At 41.6% G+C, this 25,000-nt stretch overlaps 1 protein-coding gene and 1 long non-coding RNA gene across 2 annotated transcripts in view; one reads left to right on the top strand and one right to left on the bottom strand.

Moving 5' to 3' along the window:
- Positions 1–5,867, bottom strand: part of LOC125140904 (NACHT, LRR and PYD domains-containing protein 9-like) — a 10,885-nt gene extending 5,018 nt beyond the window's left edge. The window contains exons 1-5 of the mRNA XM_047811737.1: positions 5,814–5,867; positions 5,502–5,618; positions 5,020–5,068; positions 4,325–4,529; positions 2,322–4,095 (exon numbers count right to left, since the gene is read on the bottom strand). Of these exons, the coding sequence (XP_047667693.1) occupies positions 2,322–4,095; positions 4,325–4,529; positions 5,020–5,068; positions 5,502–5,618; positions 5,814–5,866 (2,198 nt within the window). The 5' untranslated portion in view covers position 5,867. The remainder of the gene's footprint in view (positions 1–2,321; positions 4,096–4,324; positions 4,530–5,019; positions 5,069–5,501; positions 5,619–5,813) is intronic.
- LOC125140906 lies at positions 5,461–21,487 on the top strand. Its single transcript, XR_007140226.1, has 3 exons — positions 5,461–5,589; positions 10,572–10,734; positions 21,260–21,487. It is a non-coding gene; the product is annotated as an uncharacterized LOC125140906 (long non-coding RNA).
- Positions 21,488–25,000: the final 3,513 nt, after the last annotated feature.

A 25,000-nucleotide genomic window follows, 5' to 3' on the forward strand; every position in this document is an offset into this window, starting at 1 on the left:
CTGAAGGCCTCCGCGAGGTCCTGGTATTCTCCGGGGAGTTCGGGGACATTGGAGGAGGCGCACACCGTGATTGTGGTGTTGAGAGGTGGAGGCCCTGTGGTGAGCTGCTGATGTTCGCTGCATGCCTCATCCCAGCTTGAGATGCGCAGGTCCCTCCAGGAAATGACGGGGTTATGGAGCTGCAGACAGGGCAGGCCCAGGATGAGGGTGTGACACGGAGAGTGGATGATGTGGAACCGGATGCATTCTTGGTGGTGAGGACCCACCTGCAGCGGGAGGTCCTCTGTGATGTGGGTGATGCGGCCTTCGCCGAGCGGCCGGCAATCTATCGCCTCCACTGCCAAAGGGTAAACACATGCAGTTATTGGCACTTCGTGAGCGTGAGTGAATTCTTCTGACTTAAAATTCCCTGCGGCTTCGGAATCAATGAGAGCGGGTAGACTAATCGACTTCCCCTGTATACTGATTTGCACTTGAACTTGGGCGCAGTTAGGGAGTCGTGGAGTAAAGGAGTCAGAACGCACCAAGGTCTTCCGCCTGCTGGGAGGTCTGGTGGGGCAGGCCGCCAGTCTGTGTCCGGCCTCCCCGCAGTACAGGCAGAGTTGGAGACGGAAGCGGCGTGCTCGTTCCTCAGGTGTGAGGCGTGGGTAATCCAGCTGCATCGGTTCCGGATCGGCTGTACGGGATGGGCGTGTGGCTTTATAGCGTGGGAAATGGGAAACAGCTGGTGGCATAAGTAGTCCGGCGCGGGGCTTTATGCGAATAGTAGTCCAGAAGTGCCTAATTATCTGGCAGGGCTTCTCTGTGTTGCCGGCTGGTAGGCGGGGCAGGTGCGCCGACCGTGACAAACATACAGACATTCGTTTGTTCAATCTAAAACACTGACTATACACATAGCAGGAAATCTAACCCACCTTGTAGGTGCAAATCTAACACAACACTACTGTGTGTTACACTAAAGGATTTGTGTAGGTGGGCTTCAGGGGGCTATAAGTGACATGGTAGAATGTAGTGTACCAATGTGTAATATTTTATCAGTACATAATGATGAACAGAGAACAAAACCAGTCTGTTATTAATGTTGTACAACAGAAATATAGATTCACTACAGCTGCTTATAAATACAAACACAGTCCACAGCTTAATGTCTCCAAAATCCACAGAAAGGTTCCAAAGAACGAAACCTGACGTCTCTTCAACAGTAACGGTGATAAACCTGACCGACCGTCACGTGCGACCGTCTTTGTGTTCACCGTCTGTTTTTACCACATCCACCATCTTCTGATGCAGTGAACCAGACAAAAAACTGTCTATAATTCAACCACAACAGATTAACAACAATCACGACCCAAGAACAAGAATGTGGTCATTAACAGTTTGGTGTCTTTGTCGAGCTCCATGTAGAACAAAACAGGACTTTTTAATAACAGCGGTCACGACACTACACTCACCTGTGACACATTATTCATCCTCTCTCTTTTTACCTGCTTGTACACTTGATAAGCAAAGAACAAAGAACCCCATCAAAATAAAAGTCTTCATATAAAAAGTCCCATTTAAACTCCATCCTCTACAAACAGGTCAGTGTTAGAGAAAGAAAATCTTCATCACACATCTGAGTTCGCTGCCTAGCTTGTTTCTAACATAATAAGAAGATAAAGCTGAACATTTTCTCACTTCGTCTGTCCAATGTGTCGAGGTCCAAAATAATGATTGATGTTTTATTTTTATTAGAAAGAACAATTGAGTAAAAAAGCCATGACAGAGTGAATCTCCCCACAACACTGTGTCACACACAACACAAGATGAGGAACTTCAACATAAAGACATACTTGAAGGACATTCGAGTGTTTTAATATTTACTTTTTATATTTTCTATCCATATTGATCCCATTTTGTCAGTCTGATGTTTTTCTCATCTGTGAGACTTTTGTTAAATGTCACTTTCAATATAAACAGAACAGAAAAAGTCTTTCACTGGTGTTTAGTTCAGAAATGTCTTTAGTTCTTAAATGCATGCAGTTATTTTGTATAGAAATTTTTACATAAATTTTAGAGAACACTTAATTTTTCATGATTCATATATAAAAGCTATAAAATGCCTCATATGATGTTATAAGATGTTGTCCATGTGGCCCAGCCCTCAGTTCAGATATAACATGTTAGTGTAAAAAGTGACACAATCTTCTGTAAAAGTACCAGAGGTTTGTGTAAAGATGATTAGAGGAACTATTAACACACATTAATCCAAACAGTGCAGTTCAGTGTTACATTAAAATAATAAACCATGCAGTAATACAGTTATAAATAAAAATACTCACTCAGCTTTTCTGGAGGCTTTGACCACTGGCAGCAGCTTCAGAAGACCTTCATGTGATGGATCATATTTACTCAAATCAAACTCATCCAGCTTCTGTTCTGAGGTCAGTAACACAAACACCAGAGCTGACCACTGAGCAGGAGAGAGTCTGGTGTCACTGATATGACTGTAACCTTCTCTGTTCAGGTAAGTTTGTATTTCCTGCACTAGAGAATGATCATTCAGTTCATTCAGACAGTGGAACAGATTGATGGATTTCTCTGGAGATGGATTCTCCCTGATCTTCTCCTTGATGTACTCCACTGTTTCCTGTTTGCTGTGAGATCTGCTTCCTGTCTGTGGCATTAAGTCTCGTAAAAGAGTTTGATTGGTCTCCAGTGAGAGACCCAGAAGGAAGCGGAGGAACAGGTCCAGGTGTCCATTCTCACTCTGTAAGGCCTTGTCCACTGCACTCCTGAGGAGATCAGACAGGTTTGACTTCCTGAAAAGATCAGACAGATCAGAGGTTTGATGTTCTGTTACATTTCTGCTAATAAAGGAGAGAAATGTGTATAAAGCAGCCAGAAACTCCTGAACACTCAGATGTACGAAGCTGAACACCTTCCCCAGGTGAAGCCCAAACTCCTCTCTGAAGATCTGGGTACACACTCCTGAGTACACTGACACTTCTCTGACATCAATGCCACACTCTCTCAGGTCTTCCTCATAGAAGATCAGGTTTCCTTTCTCCAGCTGGTGGAAAGCCAGTTTTCCCAGTGCCATGATACTCTCTCTGGTCTGCTGAGGATCAGGGTCACATTTCTGATGGTACTTTTGGTCCTTGTGTTTGATCTGAAAGATCAGGAAGTGTGTGTACATTTGAGTCAGAGTCTTGGGGATCTCTCCACCCTCTGCTCCACCCAACATTCTCTCTAGAACAGTGGCTGAGATCCAGCAGAAGACTGGGATGTGACACATGATGTAGAGGCTTCTTGAAGACTTCAGGTGAGTGATGATGTTATCAGCCAGGCTCTGGTCACTGATCCTCTTCCTGAAGTACTCGTCTTTCTGAGGATCACTGAAGCCTCGTACCTCTGTTACCTGGTCTACACACTCAGGAGGGATCTGATTGGCTGCTCCCGGTCTTGTGGTTATCCAGAGGAGAGCAGAGGGAAGCAGATTCCCCTTGATGAGGTTCGTCAGCAGCACATCCACTGAGGCTGACTCTGTCACATCACACAATATCTCATTCTTCTGGAAATTTAGAGGAAGTCGACACTCATCCAGACCATCAAAGATCAACACCACTTTGTAGGAGTCACAGTCTATTGATTCTAGTTTTCTTATTTCTGGGAAAAGGTGATGAAGAAGTTTCATCAGACTGAGATTGTTCTGCTTCATCAGATTCAGCTCTCTAAAGGGAAGTGGAAACATGAAGGTGACGTCCTGATTTACTTCTCCTTCAGCCCAGTCCAGGATGAACTTCTGCACAGAGACAGTTTTTCCAATTCCAGCAACTCCTTTAGTCAGCACAGTTCTGATGGACTTGTCTTTAAAGATCTCATTACATTTGATGGGTTTCTCCTGTGTTGCTGGTCTCCTGGACGCTGCCTCAATCTGTCTCACCTCATGTTCATTATTGACGTCTCCACTCCAACCCTCTGTGATGTAGAGCTCAGTGTAGATCTCATTCAGAAGTGCTGAGTTTCCATGCTGTGAGATTCCTTCATTAATTCTTTTAAACTTCTCTCTCAGATTGGACTTCAACTTTGTCTGACACACAGAACCTAAAGACTCTAATAAACAAAGTAATAACTAGTTTAGTAATAAATAGTTATAATGCAAAATCGTACAAACACTGTTATTAATTCCTGACTGATGGACTAAATATTATTGAAGCTGGACCATGAACAGATACAACATGATATTAAAATTAAATGTAAAACTAAAAGTCTTCATATCTAAAACTATTTCCTCTCTCTAAAGTGAAGCTGATGGAATAAAGTCATGACTCAGAGCTCTTACTGTTGTGCAGTGTGTTAGCGAGATCTGTGTGGTTCATGTTCTTCAGGACGTGCAGTGTGATCTTCAGCGCTCCGTCTCTGACTCTGTGCAGATCCTCCTCATCCTCCACCTCCCTCTCAGTGCATGCTGGGTAATCTGGACTCAGGAGCTTCCTAAACCTCTTCAGCTCATTCTTTATCAGAGTGATGACTTTGTGTTCCAGCTCCTGGTTAGAAACACACAGGAACAGATATAAATATTATCATGTTACAGTGAGAGAGACTTTTATTTTATCACAAGAAGAAAAGTCTATTTTTATTATCACATTTAAAACTCATACAACTGATTACCCATAATGCTGCTGCACATCAAGACATGACAAGGGATCACAACACACACATTACACACAACACACACATTACACACTTTAAAAACAACACACACATTACACACTTTAAACACAACACACACATTACACACTTTAAACACAACACACACATTACACACTTTAAACACAACACACACATTACACACTTTAAAAACAACACACACATTACACACTTTAAACACAACACACACATTACACACTTTAAACACAACACACACATTACACACTTTAATCACAACACACACATTACACACTTTAAACACAACACACACATTACACACTTTAAACACAACACACACATTACACACTTTAAACACAACACACACACCTTGAATATAGAGTCCAGCTGTTTTGTGCTGATGTTTGATTTTTGTGGTCTGTGAACAAACAAAACCCATCATGTAATATGGACTATATGTATTCATAGCTGCACAAATCACACACTAATAAATACACACACAGATATTTAACACTATCCTCTTAACACAATACACTGATTTCAGGATTTCCTAACTGACACCAACATGTTTAGAAACAAATATTTGAATAAATGAATAAAATCTTTATATAGTCATTAATGTCCCAGGTGTAAATGTTCTTCTGTAGCACCACAGACCCTCCAGCTCAGGGACTGCAGACTGAACTGAACTCTTAAAGCACTTTTCCTCACTGCCAGTCCGAGAGCTGCAGCACTGCACAGTTTAGTGTTTTACTGCTTCAACACCTGATAAAGCTCATGAAGGGCTTCATAATGAGACGAGTGAGTTTGATCAGGTGGAACACTGCTGTAAAACACCTCACTATACTGACCTCACATCAGTACAACTGTCTCTGGCTCTGAAGTGATATGGAAGTCCCATTGACGCGTCACTCTTCATGGACACACAGCTGGGTTCTGGTGAGTCTGATCTCTTTCCCTCCATCATTCTAGAACAGAAATATCAGCAATAATTAATACTCAGCACTGTTAAACAATGTGTTCATCATTAAACATTAAACATTAAACTGCTATTAAACACCTTAAAGTTGACTTCCTGTGTTAACTAGTGAGTGTTTAGAGATACAGATGTGTTCCCATGAGACGGTGTGTATTTATTACTGGTGAATGTAAAAGTAAGTCACCTCTCGTCTTTCTTTAAGTCCTGTTTCCCAGACACACTCATGTTGGAGGTCATGTCTCCTTCTCCAGATTACAGCAGGACACACGTTTACTTCACTCCAACATCGGTGTGTTAAATTAAACCCTGAATCAGCACAGAGTTCACTTACAGGAAATAGTCACGCTATCAAGTTATAAAACAACCTGTGTACATTAAAGCTTCAGTACAAACCCACAAAACTCTTCTGTATCTAGTGTCACTTCAGTGTGTTTATATATTAGAGCTTTAGATACTCACTGTGTTTTTACTCCTCAAATCTTTTACTGTTCACTCGTCACAAAATGGAGCTGCTGACTTTCACTCTTACTGTCACTGGTCTAACTGGTTTGTCTGGTTTATGCTGATGTGTGTGTGTGTGTGTGTGTGTGTGTGTGTGTGTGTGTGTGTGTGTGTGTGTGTGTGTGTGACTCATAATGTGAGGATTATATTATATGAGATCTTTTATTTTTCACTCCACACAAAATGGAGCTGCTGACATTCACTTTCATTACAGTGTATACTGCAGAGGGGGGAAGGGCAGTGACACACACACACACACACACACACACACACACACACACACACACACACATATAATGGTTCCGATGCCCATGGATATCAGGAAGCAGCAGCGTGGTCATGTCTGTAGGTAAAACACAGAATGGAGTTTAATTTATTAGGACATTCCACAAGCAGAATGGATTTGACTGTCGGCGCTCTGAAAAGTAATAAAAAAGACATATGTGCTGAATAGAGACAGTAAAAGTGTGTGGGTCCAATATTATTGGTCATGTAATGGTTCTGACGCCCGTGACTACAAATATTACACCAAATTGTTTTCATTTATCCACAATTTGTAACATTTCCTCTTTTCGTCTATTAGTCTTTTTGGCCTTATTATTTGTCTCTTAGGACGTTTTGTTTGTCCTACAGCATCCTGTCTATTTACAGTTACAGACTCTTTAGTATTGCTTTGCATTTCTAATTGTTCATCTTGCTTTGCAATTTCCACATCATTTGTCTCACTCTCATTGATTTTTATTTCTCTCTGAGGCACTTTTAGCAAATGTCTTGTGTTTGTCCTCATTATTAGTGATGGCCGGTTCGTGAACGAATCGTTCTTTTGAACCGGTTCTTTTTAGTGAACTGGATGAACCGGATTCCGTATCCGGAGATTGGGTCGCCGAGGCTTCCGCCTTCGACTGCCACCCAATCCACATTGCACCAGCCCCTTACGGTCTCTCCTGCAGGTGGTGGGCCCACAGGAGATCGGCCCCACGTCGCTCCTTCGGGCTGAGCCCGGCCGGGCTTCGTGGGGTAAGACCCGGCGACCAGGCGCTCGCATGCGAGCCCCAACCCTGGGCCTGGCTCCAGGGTGGGGCCCCGGTTGCGCCATACCGGGCGACGTCACGGACCTTGTTATAATTTTCTTCATAAAGGGTTTTTGAACACCAGGACACCCTAGGTCGGAAGTCGATGATCGACTTTGTGGTTGTTTCATCTGACCTCCGGCCGTATGTCTTGGACACTCGGGTAAAGAGAGGGGTGGAGCTGTCAACTGATCACCACCTGGTGGTGAGTTGGGTCCGATGGCAGGGGAGGAAGTTGGACAGACTTGGCAGACCCAAACGTACTGTGAGGGTCCGTTGGGAACGTTTGGCAGAGTCTCCTGTCAGAGAGATCTTCAACTCTCACCTCCGGCAGAGCTTCAACCAGATCCCGAGGGAGGTTGGAGACATTGAGTCCGAGTGGACCATGTTCTCCACCTCCATTGTTGATGCAGCCGCACGGAGCTGTGGCCGTAAGGTCTCCGGTGCCTGTCGTGGCGGCAATCCTCGAACCCGGTGGTGGACCCCGGAAGTAAGGGATACCGTCAAGCTGAAGAAGGAGTCCTATCGAGCCTGGTTGGCTCGGGGGACTCCGGAGGCAGCTGATAGTTACCGGAGGGCCAAGCGAGCTTCAGCCCGGGTGGTTGCAGAGGCAAAAACTCGGGTCTGGGAGGAGTTCGGTGAGACCATGGAGAAGGACTATCGGTTGGCCTCGAAGAAATTCTGGCAAACCGTCCGGCGTCTCAGGAGGGGGAAGCAGTGCCCTGCTCACACTGTTTACAGTGGGAGTGGGAATCTGCTGACTTCGACTGGTGACATCCTGAGACGGTGGACGGAGTACTTCGAGGATCTCCTCAACCCCACCAACATGTCTTCCATTGAGGAAGCAGAGGCAGAGGGCTCGGTAGTGGACTCGTCGATCCCCCAAGCTGAGGTCACTGAGGTAGTTGAGAAGCTCCTCAGTGGCAAGGCACCGGGGGTGGATGAGATCCGCCCTGAGTACCTTAAGTCTCTGGATGTTGTGGGGCTGTCTTGGCTGACACGCCTCTGCAACATCGCGTGGCGGTTGGGGACAGTGCCTCTGGACTGGCAGACTGGGGTGGTGGTCCCTCTGTTTAAGAAGGGGGACCGGAGGGTGTGTTCCAACTATAGGGGGATCACACTCCTCAGCCTCCCCGGAAAAGTCTATGCCAGGGTACTGGAGAGGAGAATTCGGCCGATAGTCGAACCTTGGATTCAGGAGGAACAGTGCGGGTTTCGTCCTGGTCGTGGAACACTGGACCATCTCCATACCCTCACCAGGTTGTTGGAGGGTTCATGGGAGTTTGCCCAACCAGTCCACATGTGTTTTGTGGATCTGGAGAAGGCATTTGACTGTGTCCCTCGTGATGGCCTGTGGGGGGTGCTCTGGGAGTATGGGGTCCGGGGCCCTCTGTTAAAGGCTGTCCGGTCCCTATATGACCGGAGCAGGAGTTTGGTTCGCATTGCCGGGTGTAAGTCAGACTTGTTCCCGGTGCATGTTGGACTCCGGCAGGGCTGCCCTTTGTCACCGGTCCTGTTCATTATTTATATGGACAGGATTTCTAGGCGCAGTCGGGGGCCGGAGGGAGTCAGGTTTGGGGACCACAGGATTTCGTCTCTGCTTTTTGCAGATGATGTTGTCCTGTTGGCTTCTTCAAATCAGGACCTTCAGCATGCACTGGGACGGTTTGCAGCCGAGTGTGAAGCGGCGGGGATGAGAATCAGCACCTCCAAGTCCGAGGCCATGGTTCTCAGCCGGAAAAGGGTGGCTTGCCCTCTTCAGGTTGGTGGAGAGTTCCTGCCCCAAGTGGAGGAGTTTAAGTATCTTGGGGTCCTGTTCACGAGTGAGGGAAGGATGGAGTGGGAGATCGACAGGCGGATCGGTGCATCTTCCGCAGTGATGCGGTCGATATACCGATCTGTTGTGGTGAAGAGAGAGCTGAGCCGCAAGGCGAAGCTCTCTATTTACCAGTCGATCTACGTTCCTACCCTCACCTATGGCCATGAGCTTTGGGTCATGACCGAAAGGACAAGATCCCGGATACAGGCGGCCGAAATGAGTTTCCTCCGCAGAGTGGCTGGGCGCACCCTTAGAGATAGGGTGAGGAGCTCAGTCACTCGGGAGGAGCTCAGAGTAGAGCCGCTGCTCCTCCACATTGAGAGGGGTCAGCTGAGGTGGCTCGGGCATCTGTTTCGGATGCCTCCTGGACGCCTCCCTGGGGAGGTGTTCCGGGCATGTCCAGCCGGGAGGAGGCCCCGGGGAAGACCTAGGACACGCTGGAGGGACTATGTCTCTCGGCTGGCCTGGGAACGCCTCGGTATTCCCCCGGAAGAGCTGGAAGAAGTGTCTGGGGAGAGGGAAGTCTGGGCATCCCTGCTTAGACTGCTGCCCCCGCGACCCGGCCCCGGATAAGCGGTAGAAAATGGATGGATGGATGGATGGATGAACCGGTTCACCAAATCGGACTGATTCGTTCTAAACAGTTCGCGTCTTGAGTCAGCGCTGATCCACAAGTTACTAAAGTTACTCACTTTCGGTCATGTCTGACACTGACAGCCCCTCCGACATTAAATAAACTAATATCCCTAATAAACTAATATGAGACATGTTGTGCTGAGAGAACTGTGAGCTCGAGCTGTTGATACTGCGCATGCTTGAATAACTGAACCGATACAGCGAATCATCAGTACACTGAACATGTAGAATGAAGGAGAAATAAAAGTAAAGCTACGATGGATAATGAAGGACAAAACAGTCCTACAGATAGATTTTATATTTTATATCTATTATGCTTCATTATCTTACAGTTAAGCTGTTTTCGAAAACAAATAAACAACCAAAAACGTTGTTGTATAGCCTGTGTATCTCTCCACAGTTAAGTTATACTGAATGAAGATAAATAAAAAGATCATGGAGACCAAAGTAATAAACCTCTTTATACTTTAATACTTTATTAATATACTTTGTTTCTATCAGACTGGATCCCAACAAATGTAAAGATATGTATCTCAGGAGTTTCATGTCATATTACATTAACAGTTATAACATCAGATACCTGTCCTGATCTCAGGTGTTTCATGTCATATTACATTAACAGTTATAACTTCAGATACCTGTCCTGATCTCAGGTGTTTCATGTCATATTACATTAACAGTTATAACTTCAGATACCTGTCCTGATCTCAGGTGTTTCATGTCATATTATATTAATATGCAGTGTAAGAAGATAACAGGTATCAGAGGGTAACACTTTACAATAAGGTCTCATTTAATAACAGTTAAAGCATTAACTAACATTGAGCAATACATTTATTTATTCATGCAGTGTCTGTCCCATAATGTTCTGTTTTTCTTTCATTTTTAATTTTAATTGTATTTTTCCTCATAACAGGTCTGATGACTGTCACAAAAAAACAGAAAGTGACACCACGATGTCTATGGAAAGTAGAAGACTATTCAGAACATGTCCCAGTCTCTGTTAAAAGAAGGGTGATATACTGTATGCTTGTCAGCACGGAAAGAACTACAAGAAGACAACCACAACAGATGATTTGGTATGTATCGCTACACATTTTGTTCACCACACCGGTTATGAACTCCATGTGTAAGGGTGAGTAAATGACAGAAATTTCATTTTTGGGTGAACTACTGTAACCCTTTAGTGCCAAAAATGTTTAAAGGTACACTATGTCATTTTTGCCACACTAGTGGGTAATAAATAAAATTTTATGCATCTAGCGAAAGAACATTACAGCTAGAGCTCCTCCACAGCAATCGGTGTCTCACTTGGTCTTAAATAGTATAATATGAATACGTAAACACTTAAAAGATTACAGGTGTACTGTACTGATTCAGGACAAAAGACAGGGGAAGAAAGTGCTAGTTGAAGTGTTTCCTGAATAAGTAGGTCTTCAATCGCCGCTTGAAAATAGCCAGTGACTCAGCTGTCCGGACCCCTAGGGGACACAAACATGGTTAAGTACACCATGAACACCTCTTCAAATCCATTATGTAAATGTTGTAAAGGGATATAGTCTGCCTTTAAAATGTAAAAAATCATATATTTGCACAGTTTATATTTGTCTACATCAGTGTTGTAGTCTATTTTTTTGTAGTGAGTATACTGTGATCCCCCCCCCCCCTCCCAGCCTCATACACACCCATCCTAGAGTGACACCCCATAGGCACCACCACACTCACTAATGCATAAAATATGCATCTACATGTAATTGAGAGCATTATTAAAGACTGCTTATGTGTTATCAACATTCACATTTATTGTAAGCGACAAAAGACAGTCAGCTGATAAAACCTGTGCACCAGGTCCCATATTCATATAACATTTAAGGCTAAATGTAATCAGACAGTTGGCAGCACCCATTGACTTTCACAGTAGGAAAACATATAGACTATGAAAGTCAGTGGGTGCTGCCAACTGTCTGATCACCAACATTTTTCAAAATATCATCTTTTGTGTTAAACAGAAGAAAGAAACTCATACAGTTTTGGAACAAATTGAGGGTGAAGAAATAACACAATTATCATTTTTGGGTGAACTTTATACCTTTAGTTACAATTAGCCTTAAATATTATATGAATATGGGACCTGGAGCACAGGTTTTATCAGCTGTCAGTTTTCAATGTACGTTTAAGAGTGAACAATAAACATTTGTTCAGTTTTATCACTAACACTCTTTCATTGCAGAATATTATGAACTGAATGAACTGGTAGTTTACAAAGCTTTCCAAATACATTTGTACTCGGGCTGTGTGTGAAATGTCACCCGAAGCTGCTGTAGCTTTAGGCGCAGGCTTCCGAAAACACTCAGAGTGTAGTTTGGGTCACTTATTAGTAAAGTTGGCCCCATATTCCCAGATTCGAGATTCCCGAGTCAATAGCTCCTGAACTAAAGGGTGTTACTACACAAATAACACCTCTTTATTATCTTAGTAATGTAGAGAGGCAGCTAAAACCAAATTTTTCTCAAAATCGGCTTTCCTCCGCGGTGGACAAAATTAACAAGACTCTATGTGCAGACAACTGAGAAACAGATTCCAAGGGACCGTCTGCAAAGTGCAAAACTTGAAAAGCAAATACTATAAACACAGTCAGTAACTTTAATGTAATAAACTGTACTGTCATCAAACTCAGAACACACATCACTGATGTCCCAATACATGTACCAAAACACTTATTTGGGAGAAATCTCTTTTTTTTATTTGTTATGATTTTTCAAAATTTTAAAAAATCAATAACTTTACTGTAATACACTGTACTGTCACCAAACTCAGATCACATATCACTGATGTCCTAATTGATGTACTAAAACACTTATTTGGGGGAAATGTCTTTTTCTTGATTTTTTATGATTTTTCATAATATAAAAATCAATAAATTTACTATTATGGAAATTATACTCAATAACTTTACTGTAAATATTTTGAGAAACCTTGCTTTTTGATTATTTTTATTGTTTGCATTATGAACATATATACAACAATATACAATAATAGACATTTCACTTTTATGTACACTTTAAACATATGTAATCCTGCTGCTTATTTAAGAGCTATTACAGATATCATTAAATGATAGGGTCTCTGTACTTGGTTTAGCTCAATGCACAATGCACAATACCAAGGGATATGTCCGCTCGGTATTTCTTCGTCTGTCATCCCAAGGCAGTTTATGTGGAACCATTTTGTGCATGTTCCACACTGAATCTATAAGGGGGAAAATATGCAAATTATATCTATAAAATATTTGCTTTAAAAATCCTGTAATGCATAAATGTATTGAAATATTTAATTACTTTCAATTTATCTATAGATAACCTCAACCTTCAGATTATCCACTACAATGTTTACTGTACAGTTTTAAACAACTGAAGTAAAAATCTCACCCAAACAGCAGCCACAGCTTTCGGTAGGTCCTTGTTTCCACAAAAGGAGCAGAAATCTGTGTTTGGAACTTGAAAAACAAACAAAAAACCAAAAAAACATGAACCTGAACATGTTTTGCTTTAGTGTTATCTGACATAATTTAGTCTGACATTTTGTCACATTTATTTATTTTTTTAACTATAGTGACTAGACTGTAATAATGAATAAAATTTATAAGGTGTCCAAATAAATTTGGGTTTCACTGTATATCAAGTATATACAATATATACACAGATGCTCATACACAACCTGTTAAGTTTGCAAAAAGAATACAGAAATTTGAAATACAATAATACCTGATGCTTTTAGAATGACTTCAGCCATGTCTCTTCTTTGCTTATTAAGTGATTCTTGTGATGGGTCAATTTCAAACATTTGTGGAATTCTACAACTTTGGGCCAGAGTGGAAGTCAAAATAGCCTGTGCACCTTAGACATTACATAACGACACTGCATTTCTCACATGATCACAAATGCATTTGTTCCTTTAGTATGATAAGTAGAGAGCATAATAGCCCATCCAGAGAGTACTGTTTGAATGTAGTAGTGGAATTTTGATTTCCATTTGCATTGAACTGATAATACTTTGATGGACAATACTTAGATCTATGTATATTTTAGTGTATTCTTTCAGTTTATCTACTACAATATAAGACCCTTTTATTTATTTGTTTATTTGTTTATTCATTCATTCATTTGTTTGTTTGTTTGTTCATTTCGGAATCTCTGGCATGCTGTGTGACTTTGATGTGTACCAATGGAGAGTAGATGGAATACGACAAGCCAAATCTGAAATTGAACTTCCAGAGGGTGTGATCTGAGTTTGATGAAAGTAGAGTGAAAAATCATTAAAAAAAAAGACATTTCTCCCAAATAAGTGTTTTAGTACATGTATTAGGACATCAGTGATGTGTGTTATGAGTTTGGTGACAGTAAAGTGTATTACAGTAAAGCTATTGACTGTTTTGTGTATTCGTTTTTCGGGGTTTGCACTTTGCAGACGGTCCCTTGGAATCTGTCTCTTCGGTGTTCGCACACAGAGAATTATGTATTGTGTCCAACGCGGAGGAAAGCTGATACCGAGGAAGATTAGGTCGTAGCCGCATTCTAGCTGCCTCTCTACATTACTAAGATAAAAAAGAAGTGTTATTCATGTAGTAACACCCTTTAGCTCAGGAGCTATTGACTCGGGAAAATCGAATCTGGGAATATGGGGCCAACTTTACTTAAGTGTTTGGGTCTGCTTTCGTTTCATATCTTCTTTTACATTAGTTAATTTCAAATTTGCGCCACAAAACACCGCCAAGCAACTCATTTTCCTCCTTGGTAGGTGACGTCAGATCAGGTCACAGGCCACGGAAGCCCCGATGGTCCAAAAACGTTAGTGATTCGCAATCGCAACCACAGTCTGTGTTCGCAACACAGACGGGGTGAATTTATGACTGAAAGTTCTGTCACAAAACGATATTGTTACGTATCCTCACGCATTTTAAGTGGGTATACGGAAATCCTTGGCATTTCCTAGTGGGTATACGGCGTATACCTGCGTATCACGTAGACTACACCACTGTATATATATATACACAGATACACAAACACACACACACACAGATATACATACACACACACACACACACACACACAGACAGATACACACACCCCCAACACACACACACAGATACACACACACACACAGATACACACACGATAGAAGCATGCCCACAAAAAAATCTAGAGTAGGAGGAATGTCAACTTTGACTTCAATAAAAATAAACATGTAAAACAAACCAACTTTGTAAAAAAAAAACTATTCTAGAAAAGAATAAACCCACCAACAAGTCATTTTAATTTGTTTTATTTTGCTACCCTGTGACTTTTACTCTCCTCACTGCTCTCCTGCTAACTCTATGGATCCTTATGTCCTACTACTGAAGACAACAGTAACTGGTCTCGTCCCTGATTATTTATTTATTTATTTATTTAATTTAACCTTTATTTTACCAAGAAAGAAGCACATTGAGATTAAAAATCTCTTTTACAAGAGCGTCCTGGCCAAGACTAACAGATGCAAGCACGTTTGAGTTTAACAAATAACATCAAACAATATACACACACACACACACACACACACACACACACACACACACACACACACACACACAAATCCATCAAATTTCAATATCAATCAAAATCTAATTAAAACACCTACAGCCCGATGTTTCTTTCTCCAAATCATGTAAAAGTTTTTTTAAAATGTCCAACAGAACCAGTGTCCTCAGATTTAATGCACTTTGCAAACAATTCCAGGCAGAAGGAGCAGCAAATTTAAATGCCTTTTCCCACATTCAGTACGTACCACTGGAACAGAAAGTAAAAATAATTCTTGTGACCTGAGGCTAAAGCTACAAGCATACTTTTTACACATATATGTACAAAGATATGATGGAAGTAAACCCAGGATAGATTTATATATAAAAACATGCCAGTGTTTTTGTCTTCAGATGGACAGACCAGCCAACCCGAGCATACAACACACAGTGATGAGTGAGGGTTTTAAGATTTGTTATAAACCTCAATGCACCATGATAAACCGTATCAATAGCATGTAAACACTGTGAAGATGCATGCATATATATAACATCACCATAATCCAGTACAGACACAAAAGTCGCTTCAACAAGCCTCTTTTTTGCCTCATATGAAAGACAGGAATTGATTCTAAAATAAAAAAACCCAATTTCACTTTCAATCTTTTCACCAGTTGCTCTACATGAAGGTCAAAGGAGAGAGAGAGCGTCATCAATTAAAACCCCCAGATACCTACACTGAGACACATTACTGAACCTTGAGACGTAGTAATAGGCAGAAGGTTATTCTTTAAGATTGGTTTGGATTTAGAAATCAACATGAATTTTGTTTTATCAACATTTTAAACTAATTTTAATTCAAACAAATTACGCTGAACAATATCAAATGCAAACTGTAACTGCGAAAGAGCCTGATTGGGTGTGGATGCTGTGATGTGGTGTAGTATTAAATAAAAGAAGCAATCAAGGCCAACAGAACAATTCTTTACTTTATGTTTTTCACATAACACGTGCAACACTCTTCATCTTCATACTCAATCCCTATCCCCTCTTCTCTACCTTACATCTCATTTCTACATTCCCCATACTGCGCCCTATTGTTTAACCTGAGTATAACAATTACGTGCATAGGTAGAAGACACCACATTCCCCCATTACATAAACAATACATCCTGAGGTAACTTAACATAAAGAATTTTCACCCACCATTGCATATGAACATTTAAGCATTAGTACATTAGAATAACTGTTCTTTCAAGAAACTGTATTATTGTACCTGCATCAATTAAATTCAATACTCAGATTTAGTACCCATTCTCTTGAACATCAACAAGTAAACAGCAATAAGAGCCTTCTGAGTTCAAAGACAACATGTAATCACATATGCATTTCACTTCACCATAATCCTACTGTACTCTCTTATTTACTTTCGTAGTCTTTTAACCAGCTGGGTGGTTTACGTTGCCTAGTGGAACGTCTTTCTGTATTTTGTCCAGTGTCTGTATTTGTAACAGGGACTTCCACAGCCAACTGGTCTGACGGCTGTTTCGGTATCTCAGGAAACAAAGATAACTGAGATGAGTGCCACGTCCGTCCGTCCGACAACTTGTATGTACAAGGACCTACACGTTTGGTTATTTCCACAGGTTTTGTGAACTTTGTGTGTCCTTTGGGAACGTGTGTTGGTTTGCATACACACACTTTATCCCCCACTTGAAAAGTAGGCGACCGTGCCCCACGTTTGGCATCGTAGTACCGTTTCATTTGCGCCTGTCGAGTGGATACCCGCTCTCTGACAACCTTGTCACGGAGGTTACTGGAAGACGGCGTGAACACAGTGAGTTTTGTTCTCATTTGCCTACCGTACAACAGTTCGAATGGAGAAACACCAGTCGTTGCATGTGGAGTAGAACGGTAAGTTTGCAAAAAACCCAAGACTGATTGTTTCCATTGTTTTTTTTGTAGTATGATCAGTTGCACCCAGTCTTTAAGCACTTTGTTAAATCTTTCCACCGCTCCGTTAGCAGCCGGATGATATACCGCCGTTCTGATGTGGACGATATTTCGTTCCTCCAGAAAGTCACCAAGAACTGAAGAAATCAGCTGAGGACCATTATCCGTCACCAGACATTCTGGGTTTCCATGTCTGCTGAAAACAGAGTTCAGAAATCCGACAACTGCTGAAGCTGTAACTGACGGTGTAAATGCAACTTCCGGCCATTTTGAGTAGTAGTCAGTAAGCGTAATATCATATCTGCAGTCATACGCAGCGGCCTCAAATGGTCCAACTATGTCTAAGCCCACTTTTAACCAAGGAGCTGCAGGGAAAGGAACTGGTTGTAATGGAGAAGCGGAAGTCTTTGCAGTTCTGTCCGACTCTTGGCACAGTGCGCAAGTAGCAGTTTGTGTCTGAACCATAAGGTCCATGCCTGGAAACCAATACAACTCTCGCAAGCGTTGTTTCGTCCGAACTATTCCTGGATGGTTCTCGTGTGCTAAAGTGACCATTGTTCTGCGTAGAGCCACCGGCACTAAGAAACGTGAAACTCTAAGCACTAAATCATCCATGGCACACAATTCCTGACGCAATTTGAAGTACGGCAGCAATGTTGGACTCAGTGCTCTGAAGTAGGCCAACCTCTGTCAATCTGAGCTCGCAAGGCAGAGAGTTCAGGGCAAGCTTGTGAAGCAGCTTTAAACTCAGCAGCATTAACAGCAGTCTGTGCCGTTGAAAGTAGCGCAACAAGTTCAGACTCAGAATCTGCATCCAAAGCGGTATCAACTGGCAATGGCAGTCTTGATAGACAGTCCGCTGTATTGTTCAAAGGACCTGCACAATAAACAACATCATAGTTAAAGCACAAGAGACGTGCAGGCCATCTCGCTATTCGCATTCCGGCTCTGTCTGCGCCCTTTGTACAAAGCAAAGTAGTTAGGGCTTGGTGATCCGTGCGAAGCGTAAATCTGTGCCCCCACAGATATATTCTCCACTTTTCAACTGCCCATATGCAAGCTAACGCTTCTTTGTCCACTGTAGAGTACTTCCTTTCAGTTGGAGTTAAAGTTCTTGAAGCAAAAGCAACTGTGTGTTCAGTGTCATCAGGGTGTATTTGCGTGAACACTGCTCCAAGACCGTAATCCGAAGCATCGGTCGATATAACAGACGGTAAGGAAGGGTTGTAAAGGGCTAATGCTGGACTTGCAACCAACATTTTCTTCACTGCAGCGAAACAATTTTCCATCTCACTGTTCCACTGAAATGAACCTCCCTGGCGAAGACATTCACGTAACGGCTCAACTACGGTAGAGTAGTTGGGTATAAACTTGTTGTACCAAGAGAGCATGCCTAAGAATGAGCGCAAGGTAGTTGCATCTGTGGGAGCTGGAGCCTGTACTATGGCTTGTAAGTGTTCTGTGTCAGGCTGAACACCTTGTGCAGTCACTAAATGTCCCAAGAAGCGCAAGGACTTCTGTTTAAATTTACACTTTTGTGTGTTTAGTCGTAATCCAGCTGTACGCAGTCTTTTCAGCACCGTGTTAAGCACAGCATCATGTTCAGATTCAGTACGTCCAAAGCAAATGACATCATCAAGGTAGTTCTGCACATTTGGTATGCCTTTAAGTATGCACTCCATCATTTTTTGAAACACCAAGGGTGCTGAAGCTAGGCCATATGGTACTGTACAAAATCTAAACAGTCCATCATGTGTAATGAAAGCTGTTAGATCACGACTCTCTGGATGCAAAGGTACTTGGTGGTACGCACTCTCAAGATCAATCGTGGAAAAGACTGTCGACCAACCCTGCTAAAGCAGTCAGTAATTCTTCCATATGGGGCAAGGGGTAAGAGTCTATTATCACCGCCTTATTTGGCTCTCTCAAGTCCACGCACATTGTTATGCCACCTGTCTTCTTCATTGTCACCACTATTGGTGAAACCCATGGTGATGCATCAATGCGTTCTATTACACCGGCAGAAAGGAGTCTCTAAATTTCCAGCTGTTCTCACTGAAAAAGGCAGGCGCCTTAACTTTTGTCGAACTGGCGTGACAGCATCTGAAATTTTCACTTTGTGCATGAATCCTGTGACACATCCAACTGTGGACCGTTCTGCATGCGTAGATAGCTGAAATACTGACTCTGAAGAGGCGGCATTTTCAGTTGTGACAGGCTCAGAAAGAATCGTATCCCCTTTAATGCACAGTTGTAGTGCTGTTATGAGATCCATTCCCATTAATGCGGTTCCTTTGTCTACTATGTAGAAATCCACAGTGCATGTATTGCAGTCTTTTTTCACGGTTGCGTGCATGTGTGACAGGTTAAAGGAAATACTATGGGCTAAAAGGTTCTAGTAAATTAGCAGGATGTGAGTATCTTAAAATATCTAAAGTTGTAAAAAAAAAAATGAGTATGTTCCAGTGAATATCTGTTGTGACTTGAATCAGCTCTATTCCCAACAAAGCTACTAGATCTGTTGATCTGTAAAATGTATTGTTGTAAAAGGTATAGATCTGTTGATCTATGAAATGTATTATTGTTGCAAAAATATATATAACACTAAAGTTTTCAGTGAGGAAACACCCATATCACTCTTGTGATTATTTCTCCCCTTGTTCAGGGGTGTAACACATGCGTCCTAGCACATCAATTGGAGTACGCGAGTACGTAACCAATCTCGCTGCAGATGGTTGTAAGGGTACATTTCCAAAGTAATTCTCATAAATGGCTTTAGGCAGTACGGAAACTGAAGCACCAGTATCTACAGTCAATGTAACAGATCGCAAAATTGCACCTGTTTGTACTTCCACTGTACACTGTAGTTTAGTATTTACATTTGTGTCTTGAATTAACAGCATTGTATACTCAGGCATCATGACTTCATGTAATGAATGCGTTTGCGTAGTTCTACAGACTCGTGCAAAATGTCCTTTTTTCTTACAATTTTTGCATGTTACCTTGGCTGCCGGACATTCCACTGCGTTGGCTAGATGTTTGTCTGAGCCGCAGCGAAAGCAACAGCGTGTAGCTGACGTCACCTTTGACGCTGCTGTAGAAGAGGCAGACGGTCGCTGAGGAGGCGGTTTGTTTTTGAATCCTCCTGTACTGCGTCTAATATTTCTCTGGACCCGTACGGTCTGCACCGGAAAGTTCTGAGTACTCGACATTACTTTTGCATTTTCTCCAGCGGTTTCAATTTGCTGAGCGATTGTAACAGCATTTGTCAATGTTAAATGTTCCTGTAGCAAAAGTTTCTCACGGATTCGCGGATTGCTTACATTTTCCACCAGCTGATCCCGAATCATATCATCAGCATTTGTAAACTCGCAAGTAGACAACAGTTCTCTCAGTGCAGCAATGTATTGAGTTATCGATTCACCGACTTGTTGTGCTCGTTTCCGAAATGTGTGTCGTTCCATGACCACGTTTACTTTGGGCGTGAAATGAGTGTGCAAAGCAGTACTAGCAGCGGCCATTGTATCCCCCGTGTCTGGCAATGTATAAAAGATTCTCTGACCTTCGGTTCCCAAGCAGTGCAATAAAAGAGCTCGTTTCCGGACCTCCGACCATTCCTGTCCTTGCACATCAATGACTAGTAAGGAATTCTGAAACATCCGCTCCCACGTTTTGAAAGGGATTGCAGGTTCTCCCGGAACAGGCAAGAAAAGGTTTGGAAATGGTGCTGACGATCCCATCCTCGTTGCCAGTTTGTGATGTGGTGTAGTATTAAATAAAAGAAGCAATCTAGGCCAACGGAACAATTCTTTACTTTATGTTTTTCACATAACACGTGCAACACTCTTCATCTTCATACTCAATCCCTATCCCCTCTTCTCTACCTTATGTAACGTGTCTGGACCGGTCACTCTCACACACACACAAAGACCACACCAGTTACACTTACATCTCATTTCTACATTCCCCATACTGCGCCCTATTGTTTAACCTGAGTATAACAATTACCAGTGCATAGGTAGAAGAAACCACAGATGCAGAACTATAAATAACTGTATCATCTGCATAACAATGAAACTTTGTTTGTTTCAACACAGGATCTGCTGAAACAGTTCTACACTGCCATCATCGAATCCATCCTCTGCACCTCAGTGACTGTTTGGTTCAGCTCAGCTACCCAATCTGACCTCAAGAGACTACAGAGGGAAGTCCGGACTGCTGAGCGAATCATCGGCACAACTCTCCCCACACTCCAAGATCTGTACTTCTCCAGAGTGAGCAAAAGGGAAAAGACAATCACTCTGGACCCCTCACATCCAGCACACTCACTCACTCAGGACCCCTCACATCCAGCACACTCACTCACTCAGGACCCCTCACATCCAGCACACTCACTCACTCAGGACCCCTCACATCCAGCACACACACTCACTCTGGACCCCTCACATCCAGCACACTCACTCTGGACCCCTCACATCCAGCACACTCACTCACTCAGGACCCCTCACATCCAGCACACTCACTCACTCTGGACCCCTCACATCCAGCACACTCACTCACTCAGGACCCCTCACATCCAGCACACTCACTCACTCTGGACCCCTCACATCCAGCACACTCCCTCACTCTGGACCCCTCACATCCAGCACACTCCCTCACTCTGGACCCCTCACATCCAGCACACTCCCTCACTCAGGACCCCTCACATCCAGCACACTCCCTCACTCAGGACCCCTCACATCCAGCACACTCCCTCACTCAGGACCCCTCACATCCAGCACACTCCCTCACTCTGGACCCCTCACATCCAGCAGACTCACTCACTCAGGACCCCTCACATCCAGCACACTCACTCACTCTGGACCCCTCACATAAAGCACACTCACTCTGAACTGTTGCCATCTGGTGGACGCTACAGAGCCCTGAGCACCAGAACGACCAGACATAGGAACAGTTTCTCCCCTCAGGCTTTCCATCTGATGAACACTTAACACACACGGAACACACAACACTATTCTTACATTATTTACATAAAACACATACTTACTTATTTATATTTCAATTTGCACATTTTTCCACTGTACATACAAACTGTCTTTATTATATATATTCATGTCATGTCATTGCCATTCTGTTACACTGTGGAGCTTCTGTACTAGAACAAATTGCTCTTATGTGAAAACATACTTGGCAATAAAGATCTTTCTGATTCTGATTCTACTTAAGTGTTACTTTGGGCTGTTTCCATTTTACTGGAATAATATTTTGCACTCTTACATAATTATACTTCCACATCCCTCTACGGACACAATGAAGCTTGACTCACCATTGGATAGTAAAGGTTTTATTTTACTCTGCAGGCTTTTTACATAAAATGCATGAACACAAATGAACAAAACATTAAAACACACTTTATTTTAATTTTAATTATCCTCTATCTTAATTTGTCAATCCATCCATTATTCTAAAATAAATACGTTGTTTGGTTGTGGAACATTGTGTGATAGCGCTTTCACCAGCAGAGGTCAGCATCGAGCTGAAAAGCTTCGAGTAATGAAGAGAGGATTTTAAAGAAGCATAAAGAAATAATAATGATGGGACTTTCAGGGACTGTTTTCTGTAAACTGGATCTGGCAGATGGGATGGTTATTAAATCAGATACAGAGAGAAAAGAACTAAAGGATCTAATGAGTGAAAACAACCTGATAGACGTGTGGAGAGAGAGAAATGTAGGAAGGAAAGAAGAGACATAGTGAAAAACTTGCAGGACAACGATTGTCTTTATTTTATGTACAAGAAATGTAGAAAACTTTACAGACAAAATCAGATATAAGGAAACAAGTTTGAGTATCATGAGTTTTTATTTTTTAAATAATAAAAATAATAATGTAGAAAGGGGACAAAGTGTATGGGTTCTAAATACAGGAAGTTTAAAGAAAAACAACTATGATTTTAAGTTTAGAGAAATTATAGAAAAAGGAAATGAAATGAATGAGGAAGATAATGTTAGATTTTTAATTAAATATTTAATTATATATTGTAGAATGGGAGAAAGAAAGAAAGAAAGAAAGAAAGAAAGAAAGAAAGAAAGAAAGAAAGAAAGAAAGAAAGAAAACAGAAATAACAAGTAAATGTAATTTATTTTTAAATTAGAGAATGAATTGGCCAAAGAGAATAAAAATATAAAAAAGGGAGGAGAAAGAACTCGAGGGGGCAAAATGAAGAAATAAAGCAAAATATATGGTGGAAAGAGGGAAAAAAAGAAAGAAGTTAAATTATATAAAAAGAAGATGCAACCAAGATAAAAAATGTCATGAAGAACAGAGAGGAAAAAACTTAGAGATAACAAATAAATTTAATCTTTCTCAATTGATACAAGGTCCAACAAGAATAACCAACTCCTCCCAGACACAAATTGACCTGATATTTACAAATTGACCTGAGAGAGTAATTAAATCACATAATTTGTTGACTGGTCTGTCCGATCATAATATCACACTGATAGTAAGGAAACTAAACAGAAAACAATGTGTATCCAACTCCAAGAATACAATTTTATGAGAAAATTCCTAAACATGAAATAATCAACTTGGAAAAAGCTATAAATCAAATTAACTGGTCTGACCTCCTAACCAGCGAAGATACTGAGATTAGTTGCAGCACTTTTTTTTCAACTATCACTGAGATAAGAGCAGCCTTCATAAGAAAGGTGAAATGTAATCATGGAAAAAAGATCACCTTACCATGGCTAAATGATAGGCTCTGGCAACAAATGAAAGAGAGAGACTCTGCTTTAAAGAGGGCTTTAAAATCAGGACATAGTAGTGATCGGCTTACCTTCACAACTCTCCGAAATAAGGTATTAAGGAATTTAAGAAAGTCTAAGGCTGAATTTTTTATCACAACTATTAATGAAGCTCATGGAGATGGAAAACTTATTTGGAGAAATCTTAATAAATTAACTGGTAGGAATAAAGAACAAAGGATAATTTTACCTGAACTCAAAGTGAATGGAATCCTGACCCAAGATACTGATATGATAGCAAGTATATTTAATGATTTTTTTATAAATTCAGTTAGGGAGCTGGTTCAATGTATCCCAACAAGAACTATACCATTTATCCCTACTGACAAAACTAAACCAATTTTTAAAATAAATGAAATATCTGAATCAGAGGTCATAAAAATTATAACCTCGTTAAAAAATTCAAAAGCTAGGGACTCGTATGGTTTTGATACCACATTTTTAAAATTACACAAGGATGCACTTGCTTGCCCAATTGCACATCTGATCAATCTATCAGTTAGGCAAAGTATTTTCCCAAGCTTTTGGAAAATAGCGGTTGTATCTCCGATTTATAAGTCTGGTGATAAAACAATGGTGTCAAATTATAGACCCATTAGTATTTTATCAGTAGTATCCAAGGTGACAGAAAAATGGGTATCTGAACAGTTTAAAAACTATCTAAACTTGGGCCACACACCTTTACACCCAATGCAATTTGGATTCCGTACAAACCACTCTACAGAGACCGCAAACTGTTTCCTCCTTGAAAATATCAAGTTAAATTTAGATAAGGGTGGTGTAGTTGGTGCAGTGTTCTTGGACCTTAAGAAGGCTTTCGACACTGTGAACCACCAGACACTATTATCAAAATTATCTTCTTATAATTTCTCAGATGAGGCTATGAAATGGATGGAGTCATATTTAACTAACAGGAAACAGTGCATACATATTGGTAATTCTTATTCTTCATACCTGGACTGTAATATTGGTGTACCCCAGGGGTCAGTATTGGGCCCTATTTTGTTTAGCCTGTATATTAATGACTTGCCTT

This window comes from Tachysurus fulvidraco, chromosome 3 (assembly GCF_022655615.1).
Source record: "Tachysurus fulvidraco isolate hzauxx_2018 chromosome 3, HZAU_PFXX_2.0, whole genome shotgun sequence".
In the NCBI taxonomy this organism is placed as follows: Eukaryota; Metazoa; Chordata; class Actinopteri; order Siluriformes; family Bagridae; genus Tachysurus; species Tachysurus fulvidraco.